Genomic DNA, 15,362 nt, shown 5'->3' on the forward strand with positions numbered 1-15,362 from the left:
GATTCAAAATATTATTGTTTCAGCTAAATTGAATATAACACATTGCTGTATTCGAAAACAACAGAATAATGACAAGCGTAACTGCGTTGATCCGACATTCTGGTTTTTGGAACGATCGAATCGTTTTGTGAATTACAAAATTGATGTCGTTGTATTCACTGATAATTGCAATTACGATGAGTTAGTTTCTACGATTACAAATCAATTAGACATGGATACTGTCAAAAAAACTATTCCTATAAAATATACTATTGAAGGCGATTTTCAACCAATGGAAATACACAACGATATGGGAGTTCGTGTGTACGTTGAGGTTAAGAGAGAAAATAGAGTTTTTGGGATGTATCCAATGTGCGTTAGTATTCATGATTTTGATGTTGAGGATGATGCAACTGGTAATCGTATTATTAGAGATGATGTGCTGCAAATTGGATATAGCGAGAATCGGGATGGTATGGATGTTTGTGATTTTACAGGGAAGGTTGTTGTTTTGTTTGAGAATGATAACAATTTGGTAATTTCGAACTCGGAAACGAAATGAGTTTTTGTCGATCAAATTTACCAGGATAAGGAAACTTTGAGAATTGTGATGACAAAATATGCAATTGGTGAAAGATTCAATTTCAAAACAGAGAGATCGAATGTTATAAGGTATGATTTTCTAAATGTATTCTGGTAACTATATTGCAGATGTATTTTTGTTATATTTGTACTATATTGAGATGATTTGTTAACTTGTTTAGCACACTGTTTATTAAAAAATGTTTGATGCAATATATTTCTGATATATTTTTTGTATATTTCGACTATATTTAATTGATTCAATATGTACTATTTGCATTGTATTATGTAGCTATACTCTGGCATGTTGGTCGCCGGAGTGTAAATGGAAGTTCAGAGCGTCGAGAATTGGGGATTCTGAAATGTTCAGGGTTAGATCTTTTGATGACGAACATACATGTCCGTTGAAGGACAAGGTGTATTCACAAAGACAAGCAACAAGTTGGTTTATTGGAGAAGCGATTGTCAAGACGAAAATAACTAACCATAAAAGGAAGGTCACCCCTGGGGATATAATAGACGATGTCAAAAATGAATTCGGCGTAGATGTTTCTTATATGATGGCATGGAGAGCTAGAGAGAAGGCTATAAAAGATTTCAGAGGTGATCCAGCTGATTCAAACAAGAAGTTGCTGGCATATATATATGTCACACCCTAATATCCCTAGGGTGTGATGGGCACCCGACCCTATATCCGGAGCCGAGCGAACCCACAGATTCTTATTACACACATAATTTTCTCAAACTCTGAAAATCAGATAAAAGTAAAATACAGGTTAAGCTTTCAAAATCTTTCTTTTGTCACTCCTCAGAACTTAACAAAATCTGTAACTATATAAAACTTATTACATAACCCGGAATGACATATCGGCTAATGGAGCCGCTTACAGACTGACAACCAATACCCACGACTCTGTCTGCAAAGTCTCTAACAAATAATCAGAAAACATAACACACGAGCTCGACTCGGCGGACTCAGAGCAAATGGAGCTTGCCAACGCCGCCGAAACATCTTCTATAATGTCTTCCGCTCATCCGGGTGTACCGCGCGGCATGAAACGCGGCCCCCCCGAAGAAAAGCGGGGTCGGTACGGAATATGTACCGAGTATGTAAAGCATAAAACACAATAAACGAGAATCATAATCGGTGTCCGTAAGTCCGTAAATGTAATAGACGGAAACATATCGAAATCGTAGGTACCGAAGTATAACGTACGTAATCATGATCGGGATCAAGAGTACGTACGTACAAATGCACGCATCATAGCGAGTCGAAGTACAGAAAATGCGTACCTTATCTAGGATATCAAAATGCCTACTTTCAGATTTTTAAGTGATGCAAATCAGAGTCATACACAGGGCACAGGAACATGGTCGCCACTCCCGTCTCTGGCGCCATAACACATCATAATGTAGACCCGGTGCCCGGGGACATATACCACACCGGGAAACCGGACATATCATAATATAGACACGGTACCCCGGGAACCGGACATATACCACGAGAACCCGGGAACCGGTCACATCATAATCCATATACACGGAATCGGGGACGGACATATACCACAAGTACCCCGAACCGCACACGGTAACCGGAGACGGACATATACCACAAGATTCGGAACCGACCACCGTACTCCGGAGACGGACATATACCACGGTACTCGAGACGGACATATCATACTCCATATACACGGTAACCGGGGACGGACATATACCACAAGCATTCCCGGAACCGAACACCTCGTACTTCGGATTTATGTGTGGAACCCGCCCTCGGACAAAGGGCTCGGCGAACCAAACGCACGATACATACCGGCCCGGGATCCGGTGAAGGAGATCATAACATGTGCACGAGCAGAGTAGTAAGAAACTAAATGCGCATAAATCAAGACTCTATGGAATGATCGAACGTACTGTGAGAATATTCGTAACAGATTACTTAATCGGAATGTTTATATCAGAAGACTTATATCAGGATATTTATGCCAATATTCTTGTATCAAAATATTTGTATCAGAGTGCTTGTGCCAAAATTCTCATACTACCAATGTTCGTAAATAATATTTATAACCAACTTGTACATTAAAATAATTCTTGAAAATGATCTTGTCCTTAACTTACCACGACTTTCTCGAATTATCCGAATGTATGAAATACGGGATATAACATCCTCCCCCCCTTTAGAACATTCGTCCTCGAATGTTCAACTGATCTTATGAAGTCTTGTAGCACTTCGAGGGTCCCGTTTTAGGGTCGTCCTTCTCTTTATGCCCATTCCTTATCCTTTACCTTATTCTCCTTGGCCTTTACACAAATCCTCAGTTTATGTCATAGGTTTCCCTTTTTGGTCTAACATAATATGGTCTCCCCCCCTTTAAGGGTTCTCTATCTACCAACAGTTTTTCTTTTCAACTCTGTGCACAACATAGCAAAATTTCTTACCATAAATTTTCCCTTCACTTTCTGTCGATACCCTCACATATGGGATATCATACATGTTCATATACATATACACATATAATTAGTATCAACTAACCCACAAAATACTTCCGTACACTATTCAAACCTATCCAAATTCCGGAGCCGTGACGTACTTTCTGCCTTGTCTTTTCTCTAGTCTAGCCCGTTGCGCGTTACGTGGCCTTTTATGGTCTCCAACCATCTCGTATATTCTAATTTCACTTAGGCCATTTCGGTTTTTCATTTGTCTTTTCTGACCTAATCTTTGGAATTTCTTGCATACTTCCTGTGGGGTCACCCATCATGAAATTGCTCCCACCCGAGCACGCTTAACCTCGAAACTCTAGTGGAATTCGGTGCCTTAATCGCTATAATCGCGTACGCTTTTTCATATGGCCTTTATTACATAATCCGGAGCAGTCAAAGTTTTCTGATTCCGAGGCATATTCGTAACACATCCGTTCTTTTGCAATTACCGTTTTGCCCTTTTCGGTCTTCCATATCACCTTCATAAATTCTTATTATTCGAAATCGTACACCGCAAATGCCAACAATACCTTACGGGGCATATGGCTACATATCACCTTCTAGCCATCCGTAACTTTCTCGTTTCGTATAACGTAACAAATATTTTCAGACTTGCCCTTGTAACCTTTCCATATCGTTACTTGCTTCCTTCCGTCGTATGTAAGGCTTACATATGAAATTTCATTCTCCTATGACTTGGCTCTATCGCACGATCTATGACAGAAAGAAGGTCAACAATCCCTAGATGCCCCGTAGCCTCCTGTTTATGAATGCGGCGCGCTTCACACCATAAACAGGACTCTACTGGACACGACTTTGCAGACAACCCCTAGGACAGACCTGCTCTGATACCACTTTGTCACACCCTAATATCCCTAGGGTGTGATGGGCACCCGACCCCATATCCGGAGCCGAGCGAACCCACAGATTCTTATTACACACATAATTTTCTCAAACTCTGAAAATCAGATAAAATTAAAATACAGGTTAAGCTTTCAAAATCTTTCTTTTGTCACTCCTCAGAACTTAACAAAATACGTAACTATATAAAACTTATTACATAACCCGGAATGACATATCGGCTAATGGAGCCGCTTACAGACTGACAACCAATACCCACGACTCTGTCTGCAAAGTCTCTAACAAATAATCAGAAAACATAACACACAGGCTCTGACTCGGCAGCACTCCAGGAGCAAATGGAGCTTGCCAACGCCGCTGAAACATCTTCTATAATGTCTTCCGCTCATCTGGGTGTACCTGCGCGGCATGAAACGCAGCCCCCCGAAGAAAAAGGGGGTCAGTACGGAATATGTACTGAGTATGTAAAGCATAAAACACAATAAACGTAATCATAATCGTGTCCGAAGTCCGAGAAATGTAATAGACGGAAACATATCGAAATCGAGGTACCGAAGTATAACGGACTTAATCATGATCGGGATCAAGATTACGTACGTACAACGGACGTATCATAAGCAGAGTCAGAAGTACAGAAAATGCGTACCTTATCTAGGATATCAAAATGCCTACTTTCAAATTTTAAGTGATGCAAATCAGAGTCATACACAGGGCATAGGAACATGGTCGCCACCCCCGTCTCTGGCGCCATAACACATCATAATGTAGACCCGGTGCGGGGACATATACCACACCGGAAACCTAGGACATATCATAATATAGACACGGTACCCGGAACCGGACATATACCACGAGAACCGGAACCGGTCACATCATAATCCATATACACGGTAACTGGGGACGGACATATACCACAGTACCCCAGAACCGCACACGGTAACCGGAGACGGACATATACCACAGTACTCCGGAACCGACCACCGTACTCCGGAGACGGACATATACCACGGTACTCCGGAGACGGACATATACCACGGTACTCCGGAGACGGACATATCATACTCCATATACACGGTAACCGGGGACGGACATATACCACAGTACCCCGGAACCGAACACCTCGTACTTCGGATTTATGTGTGGAACCCGGCCCTCGGACAAAGGGCTCGGCGAACCAAACGCACGATACATACCGGCCGGGATCCGGTGAAGGAGATCATAACATGTGTGCACGAGCGAGTAGTAAGAAACTAAATGCGCATAAATCAAGACTCTATGGAATGATCGAACGTCGTCGAATATTCGTAACAGATTACTTAATCGGAATGCTTATATCAGAAGACTTATATCAGGATATTTATGCCAATATTCTTGTATCAAAATATTTGTATCAGAGTGCTTGTGCCAAAATTCTCATACTACCAATGTTCGTAAATAATATTTATAACCAACTTGTACATTAAAATAATTCTTGAAAATGATCTTGTCCTTAACTTACCACGACTTTCTCGAATTATCCGAATGTATGAAATACGGGATATAACAATATACATCCTTGATAAAACGTATCCTGGATCGCTTGTTAAGATGCATAAATCACCAGAAAATGAGTTTATGTATTTGTTTGTAACACTCAAAGCATTAATAAAGGGATTCGAGTGTTGTAGACCAATAGTTGTAGTGGATGGTGCACACACCTTAAATCAACGTATAATGGTACATTTGTGCCGGCAAGTACTTTGGATGGAGCAGTATGTGTAATTCAATTCTATGAATGTTTTTTTTTATAAATACAACAATATGCTATTGATTTGCAAAAAAAGTGCTAAAAAAACATATACTGGATATATTTTGGTGTTAACTTGTGAATAATATATCGAAATACTTTGTAAATACGTTGTGGATATATTGTAAATATATCCGTTGTTTTATAAATAATGTTGCTAAAAACACGGTGCAGGGATCAAATTCGCTTAAAATATGTGTTGAATATATTATAAATATATACCGATTTTTGTAGGTAATATCCTACCACTAGCGTATGGTGTGATAGATTCTGAGAATAATAAGTCCTGGACGTGGTTCTTTGAACTGTTCAAGCAAGCTTATGGTGTTAGGCAAAATATGTGTGTCGTGTCCGACAGACATGAAAGCATAATACACGCAGTTTCTAAGGTGTATCCTACTGTTCCTCATTTGGCTTGTATATGGCATTTGTGGAAAAATGTGACAAAGCAATACACAACAAACAGTGAGGTGTTGAGTCCTATATTTTATTCATCGGCAAAGGCATACACCCTGGATGAGTTCGATAAATTGATGGAGAAGATTGGGAATGTTGATATTCGGGTAAAACGATACCTAGAAGATGCTGGAAGGGATAAATGGTCTAGGCTTTATTCACCTGTTTTAACAGAGGATAGACAATGACTTCGAATATAGCCGAATCTATTAATGGTAAACTGGTTGCTGCAAGAGAGTTACATATTTTTTATTTCCTTGAAGAAGTAAGGAAGATGTTTGGTAGATGGAATTGCACAAATAGAAAAAATGGTACCTACACATTCACAACACTGATGAGGCGGTATCAAGAGATGTTGTCGATCAACACGTGCAAATCAATACGAATGAGGGTATCTTTGTTTTGCAACAAAAAATTTTAATCTATGTTTTACTATATCTAATCTATATTTATCTATATTCCCAATATGGTAAAACTGCTCAGGTTAATGCTTGTTTATTAGTTAAATGGTTCTCAGGTTGAAGCATCAACTGAATATGTTTACACAGTTAATGATGGATCGAGGCGTTTCATAATCGATTTGAGGAAGAAAACTTGCAGCTGTAGGATGTTCCAACTGGACGAGATACCGTGTTCTCATGCATGGGCAGTATTGAAAAGTAAAAATTTGACTGTTGATGCATATTGTTCGGAATTATTCAAGCCAGAAACAGTTGTGAACACATATGATGTGCCGGTTGATCCTCTTCCCAATGAGACCGAGTGGAATGTTCCTAAAAGCATAGCAGTTGAAGTTGTTATGCCACCGTTATATAAGAGACCCCCTGGGAGGCCAAAAAAGAAGAGGGATAAGCCATTACAGGAGTTGATGATTGGTAAACGCAGGAATGCTTGCGGTAAATGTGGACGTCTTGGTCATAACAGGCATTCGTGTGATAATCCGCCGCTCAATAAGAAGAATAAATAAGTCCATTTTGATATTATTTGTTAAGACAATTCTACTTTAATTTTTTGTTTGAAATAAAAATGAATTCATCTTGAATTCATATTATTCTAGTATGGTTGTATTTCACATGGTTGAACATCCGATGTTTTTCGATGTTATATTATATTGGTGGTTTAATGAGATTTGAAAAGTCTACTCTATATAAACTGATTTGACCTTTTGTTTTGGATTTATACTTTAATAGTTGTATTTCGTATATATTTTAGATATATTTTAGTTGCATTTTGTCTGATCTGGTAGATAATACTTATTCTGGTTTACTGTTATTTATATTTCATATATATTTTACATATATTTGGAGTGTATTTAGATGAAATTTTAACTTCTGTAGTACACTGTACATTAAAAGTGGATTATGGAATATATATAAGTTATATTTTATGTATATTTTGACTGTATTTAAATGGTTAAATATACTGCTTTGTTAAAGGAATACATTTCACAGAAAATGAAAATGGAATTTATACATTGAAAAAATAACATACTTGAAAGAAACAACCATATAAAAACCATAAGGTGGTGTTCAACATTAATCATCCTAAAAAACATTACTGCACATGAAACGATATGTCCAAAATGAAAAAATACCAACAAAAGTCGCAACCAACTATGCTATTGTTCAACATGAAAATCAAAAACACAAAAGACTTGTGGCCTAATCAAGATCCTCTTTATCAACTGCATCGTAATCAACTACCGGTCTAATTGGTCTTGGAGGCTGCTCGTTATTACTTGATGCATTGTTGTTTGACTTATCCCATGCATAGTCGCATAAAAGGGCACCATATCTCATACGGAGTAACTTCGCATCGAATTCGGTTGGGATGACTTACTTGAGCTCAAGTATTCAAAGAAAGGCGCCACATACACACCACAATCCCTGAAAAAATGATCAAAAAATTTACTGATCAAAACCCAAGAAAAAATAGATGTATTTATTGTGTTTTTTGTTGGAAGAAATTCTTACATGCTAGCGGGAGCTTGTTGCGGGCGATTTTCTACATTCACAATGTCAAAGTTGTCGGTCGGTTCTCTGTTTCTGTAAGAAGGATGTGTGGAAAAATCTATATCCGCCTTCTTCTCATATAAATCAGTCATTTGTAGACTGTGTGTCACAAGAGTAGCCAACATTTTCATTCCGGCTCTAACGATAGCACCTGTGACTCGGTATGAATTGTATACGTAGATGCACCTGTTTGTAAAAAGAAAAAATACGATAACAACAAACATATAAATTTTGTAGAAAAATGAATGATTTTTTCAAAGGATGAGAGCACACCTATCAGTGAATGATATCACAACCAAAATCCAGTGATTTTCCTCTTTTACAACAACAACAACAACAACATACCTAGTTGGATCCCACAACGTGAGGTCTGGGGAGGGTAAAGTGTACGCAGACCTTACCCCCTACCTTGGAAGGTAGGGAGGCTGTTTCCGAAAGACCCTCGGCTCAAAAGAAAACAAGGAAAACAAGGGAAACAAGGGAAAAGAGTCAGATACGGACAAGCAAATCAAAACCAGGTGAAAATGAGAAATAGCAAGAGCAACGAAGTCATGATAAATTAACAAAGATAGACAAGACCAACACATAGAAGCAGGATAAAAATACTCCTAATACGAGAAAGGAAACCTCGCGGCCCCCCACTAGCCCTCTACCCTGATACTCAACCTCCACCCCCTCCTATCACCGGTCATGTCCTCGGTAAGCTGGAGTGATGCCATGTCCTGACGAATCACCTCTCCCCAGGCCTTCTTTGGCCTACCCCTTCCTCTCTTCAGGCCCACCACTGCTATCCTCTCACACCTCCTCACTGGCGCATCAGCGCATCTCCGCTGCACGTAGCCGAACCACCTCAACCTCCCTTCCCGCATCTTATCCACAACAGGGGCCACACCCACCTTATCCCGAATCACTTCATTCCGAATCCTATCTCTCCTAATATGCCCGCACATTCATCTCAGCTACTTTCATCTTCTGGACATACGCTTTCTTAACTGGCCAGCATTCCGTTCCATACAACATAGCCGGTCTAACCACCGCTTTGTAGAACTTTCCCTTTAGAATAGGCGGCACCTTCTTATCACACAACACCCCCGATGCGAGCTTCCATTTCATCCATCCCGCTCTAATACGATGTGTGACATCGTCGTCAATCTCGCCAGTCCCTTGGATGATCGACCCCAGGTACTTGAAACTTTCTTTCTTCGGGATGACCTGAGTATCCAGCTGCACGTCCTCGTCCTCTACTTGACTCCCATTACTGAACTTGCACTCTAAGTACTCTGTCTTAGTCCTGCTCAACTTGAAACCCTTCGACTCCAGAGTCTGTCGCCAAACCTCCAGCCTCGCGTTAACATCGCTCCGCGACTCGTCAATAAGCACAAAGTCATCTGTAAACAACATGCACCACGATACCTCTCCTTGAATGTGTCTTGTCAGAGCGTCCATTGCCACAAAGAAACGAGTAAACGAGCTAGCGCGGACCCCGTGCGTGCCCATCGTGACTGGAAAGTGTTCCGAGTCACCTCCAACAGTCCTCACCCGGGTTTTGGCTCCATCATACATGTCCTTAATCGCTCTAATGTATGCTACAGGAACACTTCTAGCTTCTAGACATCTCCACAGCACCTCTCTTGGGACTTTGTCGTAAGCCTTCTCAAGGTCAACAAACACCATGTGCAAGTCAGTCTTTCTCTTTCACATTAACAGGAATTAGTACGTTGTCAACAGTATACCATGGTACATTAGCCAACAGTCTATGCCCGTTAATGTACTCCCACAGTTCATCTTCCTTACTGGCGAAACTTCTGGATGAATCGGGGTTTTCCCAAGATGTGTAAATTTCAGCAACTAAAGTTTAAAAAATACAGCTGACAGTGGTAAATCTGTAATTGTTTTATTGTGATACTTCCCCTTCTTGCGTAGGTAGTAGAAAATAACATCAATATGCTGTAAGAACATCAATTCAGTGACTATAATCAATGCTATCTTCAATAAAACTATTGATGTGTATATATTAAATATAGTGAAATATACTGTTAAATATAGCAAAAATACAATTCTGTACTTAATCAGTACTATGCTCAACTAATAAATTAATGTCTCTATAATAAATATAGTGCAAATATAATGATGAAATATTTTTAAAATACAATCCAGTAATAATGTAAGTACAGAATTGTGATCTATATATATATGCCAAATATAGTAAAAAATATACTCTAAATACATCACACTGTAATTCTATTATAAAACATAAAAAACTTAGATAACAAGCAGAAATACATCAAACCTCATCAGTCCAAATTTGCCCATCCATAGATAACAAGTAGAACCAGTTTTTGTCGGATACGGCTGTAACGCCTAAATGTAACCGAAGTTCGGCATCAGTAGGATCCAGTCCTTCCTTGTTCTTTCTATAATGATTTTCCTTGGGTTTCCTGTATATCAACAATGGAAAGAACATACGTTAATTTTATTAAGAATTAATTTCTGGAAAACTAAAAAAAATAAGTTGTGAAAATAATTACTTTTTGTCGTGCGATTTCAACAGATCCTTCTCAAGCCACTTTTGATAATCTTGAAGAAACGAAGTATCTAACGGGGCATTGATAGGGTGCTCAACAAATGGGTGTTTTTTTTCTGATAAATGGAAGGACTGATATTTTTGGCAGAAGAACCCGCTGATTTGAAATTGGGACAAGAATGGACGAGTTGTATTTGCTTGGTTTCCTTTCTCGGGCAGCCCCTGGGTGGAAAATGATTTGTGCTTCAGGGTTTGAAAGCTGTGCAGTCTCATCACTTGAGCTTTGACCCGCATTTGGTTGTACAGGAACTTGTTGTCCAGTTTCATCACTTGAACTGTGGCCAACAATCGGTTCTACTCCAACTTGTTGTTCAGTTTCATTAGTTGAACTTTGTCCAGTTGTTGGTTGTACTCCAAGTTGGATTGGTATCTGAGAATCACGAATCATCCACTGAGAGATCGTTACCGGGTTATCGTCCGGAATTTGAGGAGTCCTTAAACTTGACAAATCGGCTTGATCATCGCGTGGTACTGGAGGAGGACCGAGAGGAATAATAGATGCTAAAGGACAGTTGACTAGCAAGTCCGCTATCATTTCCTCTGATGCGGTAAATTTAGCATTAGCATTCTCCATATCACCAGTTTACTGAGATTCCTGAAATAAAAAACAAACAAAAAACGACTGGTGTTTGTCAATTATTGCTTATTAAAACGATATGTGATTGGCACTTAAAAGCCACATTTCAGTACTTACATCAAATTTTAATTGGATTGGTGTTATGGGCACTCCATCTGTTTGTGCCTCACTTTTAACTCCCGTTTCTTTATCCACATCAACAACGGAAACCGGATCATTAATTGGCAACCCAACTGCCTTAACCTAAAACAATAAAAACATGGTTCAAATAAATTTACAGGCATCAGTAAAACAAATACACATATACACATATATAGAACTGATATTAAAGTTAAAAGTTTCATATAAATATAGTCAAAATATAAGAAAAATATATCTGAAATATAGTCAACAGAAACCAGAATAAGTAACATTGAACATAATAATCAAGATACAATTAAAATATAGCCAAAATATATATGAAAAACAACTATTAAAATATCAATCCAAAACAAATATAGCACTACTATTGTATATAAAGAATCATAACAAATATAGCACAAATAGATACAACAAATGGGACACATTAAAAAATGACTAGGTGAAAAATATATATGTAAATACACTATAGGTAATACTAAACACAAATAAATTGCAAGATTTTTACTTTGAAAATATACTGCAAATATAGCAAAGTGAAAGAAAAAATGAGTACCTTGGATGACTCCCTGCGCGCGGAAGTTGCACCACCACCTTGATTCTCTTCGGTTGAAACCTTTACTGCACCGCCACTTTGATTGCCTTGAGAAATCCCACCATCAGTATGTAATTCAGCTTGCAACATTGTGTCTCCGACCTTTAAAATTTTCCAAAAAAAAATATAAAGTCTTCTAATACATATATCAAAATAACTTAATTTCCATTTTAACTATGTTGTCTTCGACTACGTCGTTGACAGTTGGTGTGCCTTTATCAGAACGATGACGTTGGCTTTTCTCATGTGAGTGTTGTATGCCAATATCATGTTGATGTGACGGGGCTTTACTATCAGCGAGCTTCAAAAAAAATATCTTATTAATAAAAAAGGAAACCGGCTTGTTAATGCCTATAATGTATTTATTGAACATAACTTTTAGTTTTGATTTTTACCTTTTCTGGTGTTTGATTGCCCTTTATTGCATCTAACAACTTTTTGAAGTTGTTATCCATGTAGTCAAACACCTACAGTTTTGAAACACAAAAATAGAATTAGAATTGTTAATTACTTGACACAAGCAATATGAAGTAACAAAAACATATTGAAAACAAAACGCCTACTTCTTTCTTGAAAATCTGAATCTCTTCCCTTATCAGTTTAAACTCATTTGTTCCGGGTCCTGTAGGTGCATCTGGTTTCCTTGTCCCTTTTATCCGAGATTCCTTCCGTGATGGTTGTTTCCTAGAAGGAGAAACAGAAACGGGAAACTGTGTCCGTTTCTTGCATCGCGGGGAATCAGAATTGGCACTCCTTTGTTGTTGTTTGCCACTGGACAGATGCGGTGGTGTGGTACTAAAATCATCGTAATCATCGTCTACCAAATCAGTACCATGTACACCATTAACTCCATGTTTGACTTCTGGTATATCATGTGCAACAGGAGGCAAATTAAGAGTCTCCAACTCATGGGGTGTTGGCACAACTTCCTCAAATATACAAGACTATGAACAACAAAATATAGAAAATACATTACCATATATATCTACATTGGGTAAAATTTTCATAAACGGCTACCTTTTAGCTCCTTCTAACAACCTATAACTACATGTTCTACATTTACAATTCGTAGCTGGAGGACTCTATATTTAGCTAGTAGATGGGTATACTAAAATATAGTAAATATAACGGAAATACACACGCTGGGCTAACTGAAAGTGCTATATTTATGGAAACAAAATATGTTCCAATTTAAAATATTAATCAGTTTTAATGTTCCCTGATTCACGCAAATATCCTCCCATTCCATATCTGATCCCATATCGCATTCAAACAGCTAACAAATTCAAAAAAATTTGAATTCAAAAAGTACATTCATATTGTTAACCAAAAATAAAAGGGTTAAAAAACTAGTTCATCAAAAAACTTTGAAAAATAACAATATCAAACCAGTGAACAGAGCTTGATTTAAAGGACGAATATATATATATTTGATTTCATCTATTGAAATATCAAATTCAAGTTGAGTTCATAATTGAGGTAACAACGTTTTCACTGCAACTTTTTTATTTTTTCGCTTTTTCTGAAATTTTGAATATACGAAAACTCAGATTCATAGATTCAAAATATTATTGTTTCAGCTAAATTGAATATAACACATTGCTGTATTCGAAAACAACAGGATAATGACAAGCGTAACTGCGTTGATCCGACATTCTGGTTTTTGGAACGATCAGAACTGTTTTGTGAATTACAAAATTGATGCTGTTGTATTCACTGATAATTGCAATTACGATGAGTTAGTTTCTACGATTACAAATCAATTAGACGTGGATACTGTCAAAAAAACTATTTCTATAAAATATACTGTTGAAGGCGATTTTCAACCAATGGAAATACACAAACGATATGGGAGTTCGTGTGTACGTTGAGCTTAAGAGAGAAAATAGAGTTTTTGGGATAGAATCTTACCTTTTTTGGGAATTAGATTTGAATTATGAGTGAAATTAATGAGTAATTAATTAGAGATAAACAAGGAAGTTGAACGATTGTAAAACTGATTTGAAATTGGAGGAAATTAAGGGATATTGGGCATAATGGCGTGTATTTAGGGGGATAGGAGAGAGGTACGTTTTTTTGGCCTATTTTGTAGGGGTGTGGGAAGTTATCAGATGAGTGGTAAAAAAGTGGTAGCTATAGGAAGTAAATATGTTATATTTTAGCTACTAAATATAATTATTGTAAAGTTTAATTATGTTCCATAAATAGGTAATAATGTATGCTATGCCAAGTAAATTTTAATAATAAGAAACAGATCAATTTGAAGGTGAAAAGTAACAGGCAGATTCGTTTACCGATATTGGCCTTCGTTTTGTTTTTTCCCACAAAACTCTTAATAATGAGAGAGAAATTTAGCTCGTATTGATATAATCCAACTATCTGGATTAATTACTCCACATTACACTCCTTTACCCCTAAACTTCAGCCACTCAATAAATCCTCTAATATCTGAATAAATTAGACGAGTTACATATTTATGGGTCGAAATTGACAAACATATATAATAGAGGTGCTATGTATGAAATAGCCAAATATGTGTGCTTTAGAATTCCCTGAAGATATATACATAGTTTGGTCTTCATCAGAGATTATTTCAAACATACGCAAGTTCTCTTATCAGCCCTGCACCAACCCTCTAATATTGCAATTTCCATCTTATAACTTTTATTTCTAAATTATACTGTAACTACTAAAATTTAGTTAATTCTCAATCATAATCCCACTAGTAGATTAAAATAAGTCAAATGCATAACAAAGACAAACGGCACCTATAATTTTATTGAAGAATACAAGAACTTTACATAACTATTTGAAATTGTAAACGACAAACGGATTAGTGAAGTTGGTCGAAAAATAGGACAACATAAAGCATGGCCTTTTAGGCAGCACCTTTCTTTTGCATTCACTAATTTAATACTAATGATCATATTTTGTATGTACTTCCGTGACACGACCAACTAGCTTTACACTATATATTTCTGTTATATCCTGTTTCGTGCTCGTGTATGGCACACGCACAAAGCCTAATTAATGCCACAAATGCTAATTTAAATAATAATATGGACAAATTTTGAGGGAAAATATAATCTAAGATGGACAAAGATAGTGTCAGCCAACTGTATAGCTTTACATAAGTAGTATTTTCTGGAAGATTAAACATATACGCACGAATATCCAATCTGATTCCAAACTTTTTGTGAGTATTTATTATAAGTGCCATGACCAAATCAACTTTCTTGCGTTGGTGCCATAAGAGAATAAACTTTCTAATTCACGTATATATCAATCATGCACCTTCTTAT

The 15,362-nt window shown here is 37.5% G+C and overlaps 2 protein-coding genes across 2 annotated transcripts; one reads left to right on the forward strand and one right to left on the reverse strand.

The window, feature by feature from the left end:
- Window positions 1–6,338: 6,338 nt before the first annotated feature.
- On the forward strand, window positions 6,339–7,121 carry LOC132061875 (uncharacterized). The gene is made up of 2 exons (XM_059454559.1): window positions 6,339–6,545; window positions 6,672–7,121. Exons 1-2 carry the CDS (start codon window positions 6,339–6,341, stop codon window positions 7,119–7,121), a joined length of 657 nt encoding a protein of 218 aa, XP_059310542.1.
- Window positions 7,122–11,333: 4,212 nt separating this feature from the next.
- Window positions 11,334–14,714, reverse strand: LOC132061876 (uncharacterized). Its single transcript, XM_059454560.1, has 6 exons — window positions 14,664–14,714; window positions 12,624–13,004; window positions 12,456–12,527; window positions 12,022–12,162; window positions 11,445–11,570; window positions 11,334–11,345 (listed from the first exon to the last, which is right to left on the reverse strand). The coding sequence occupies exons 1-6, from the start codon at window positions 14,712–14,714 to the stop codon at window positions 11,334–11,336; spliced, it is 783 nt and encodes a 260-aa protein (XP_059310543.1).
- Between the last annotated feature and the right edge of the window lie 648 nt (window positions 14,715–15,362).

The sequence above is a fragment of the Lycium ferocissimum genome, chromosome 7 (assembly GCF_029784015.1).
Source record: "Lycium ferocissimum isolate CSIRO_LF1 chromosome 7, AGI_CSIRO_Lferr_CH_V1, whole genome shotgun sequence".
In the NCBI taxonomy this organism is placed as follows: Eukaryota; Viridiplantae; Streptophyta; class Magnoliopsida; order Solanales; family Solanaceae; genus Lycium; species Lycium ferocissimum.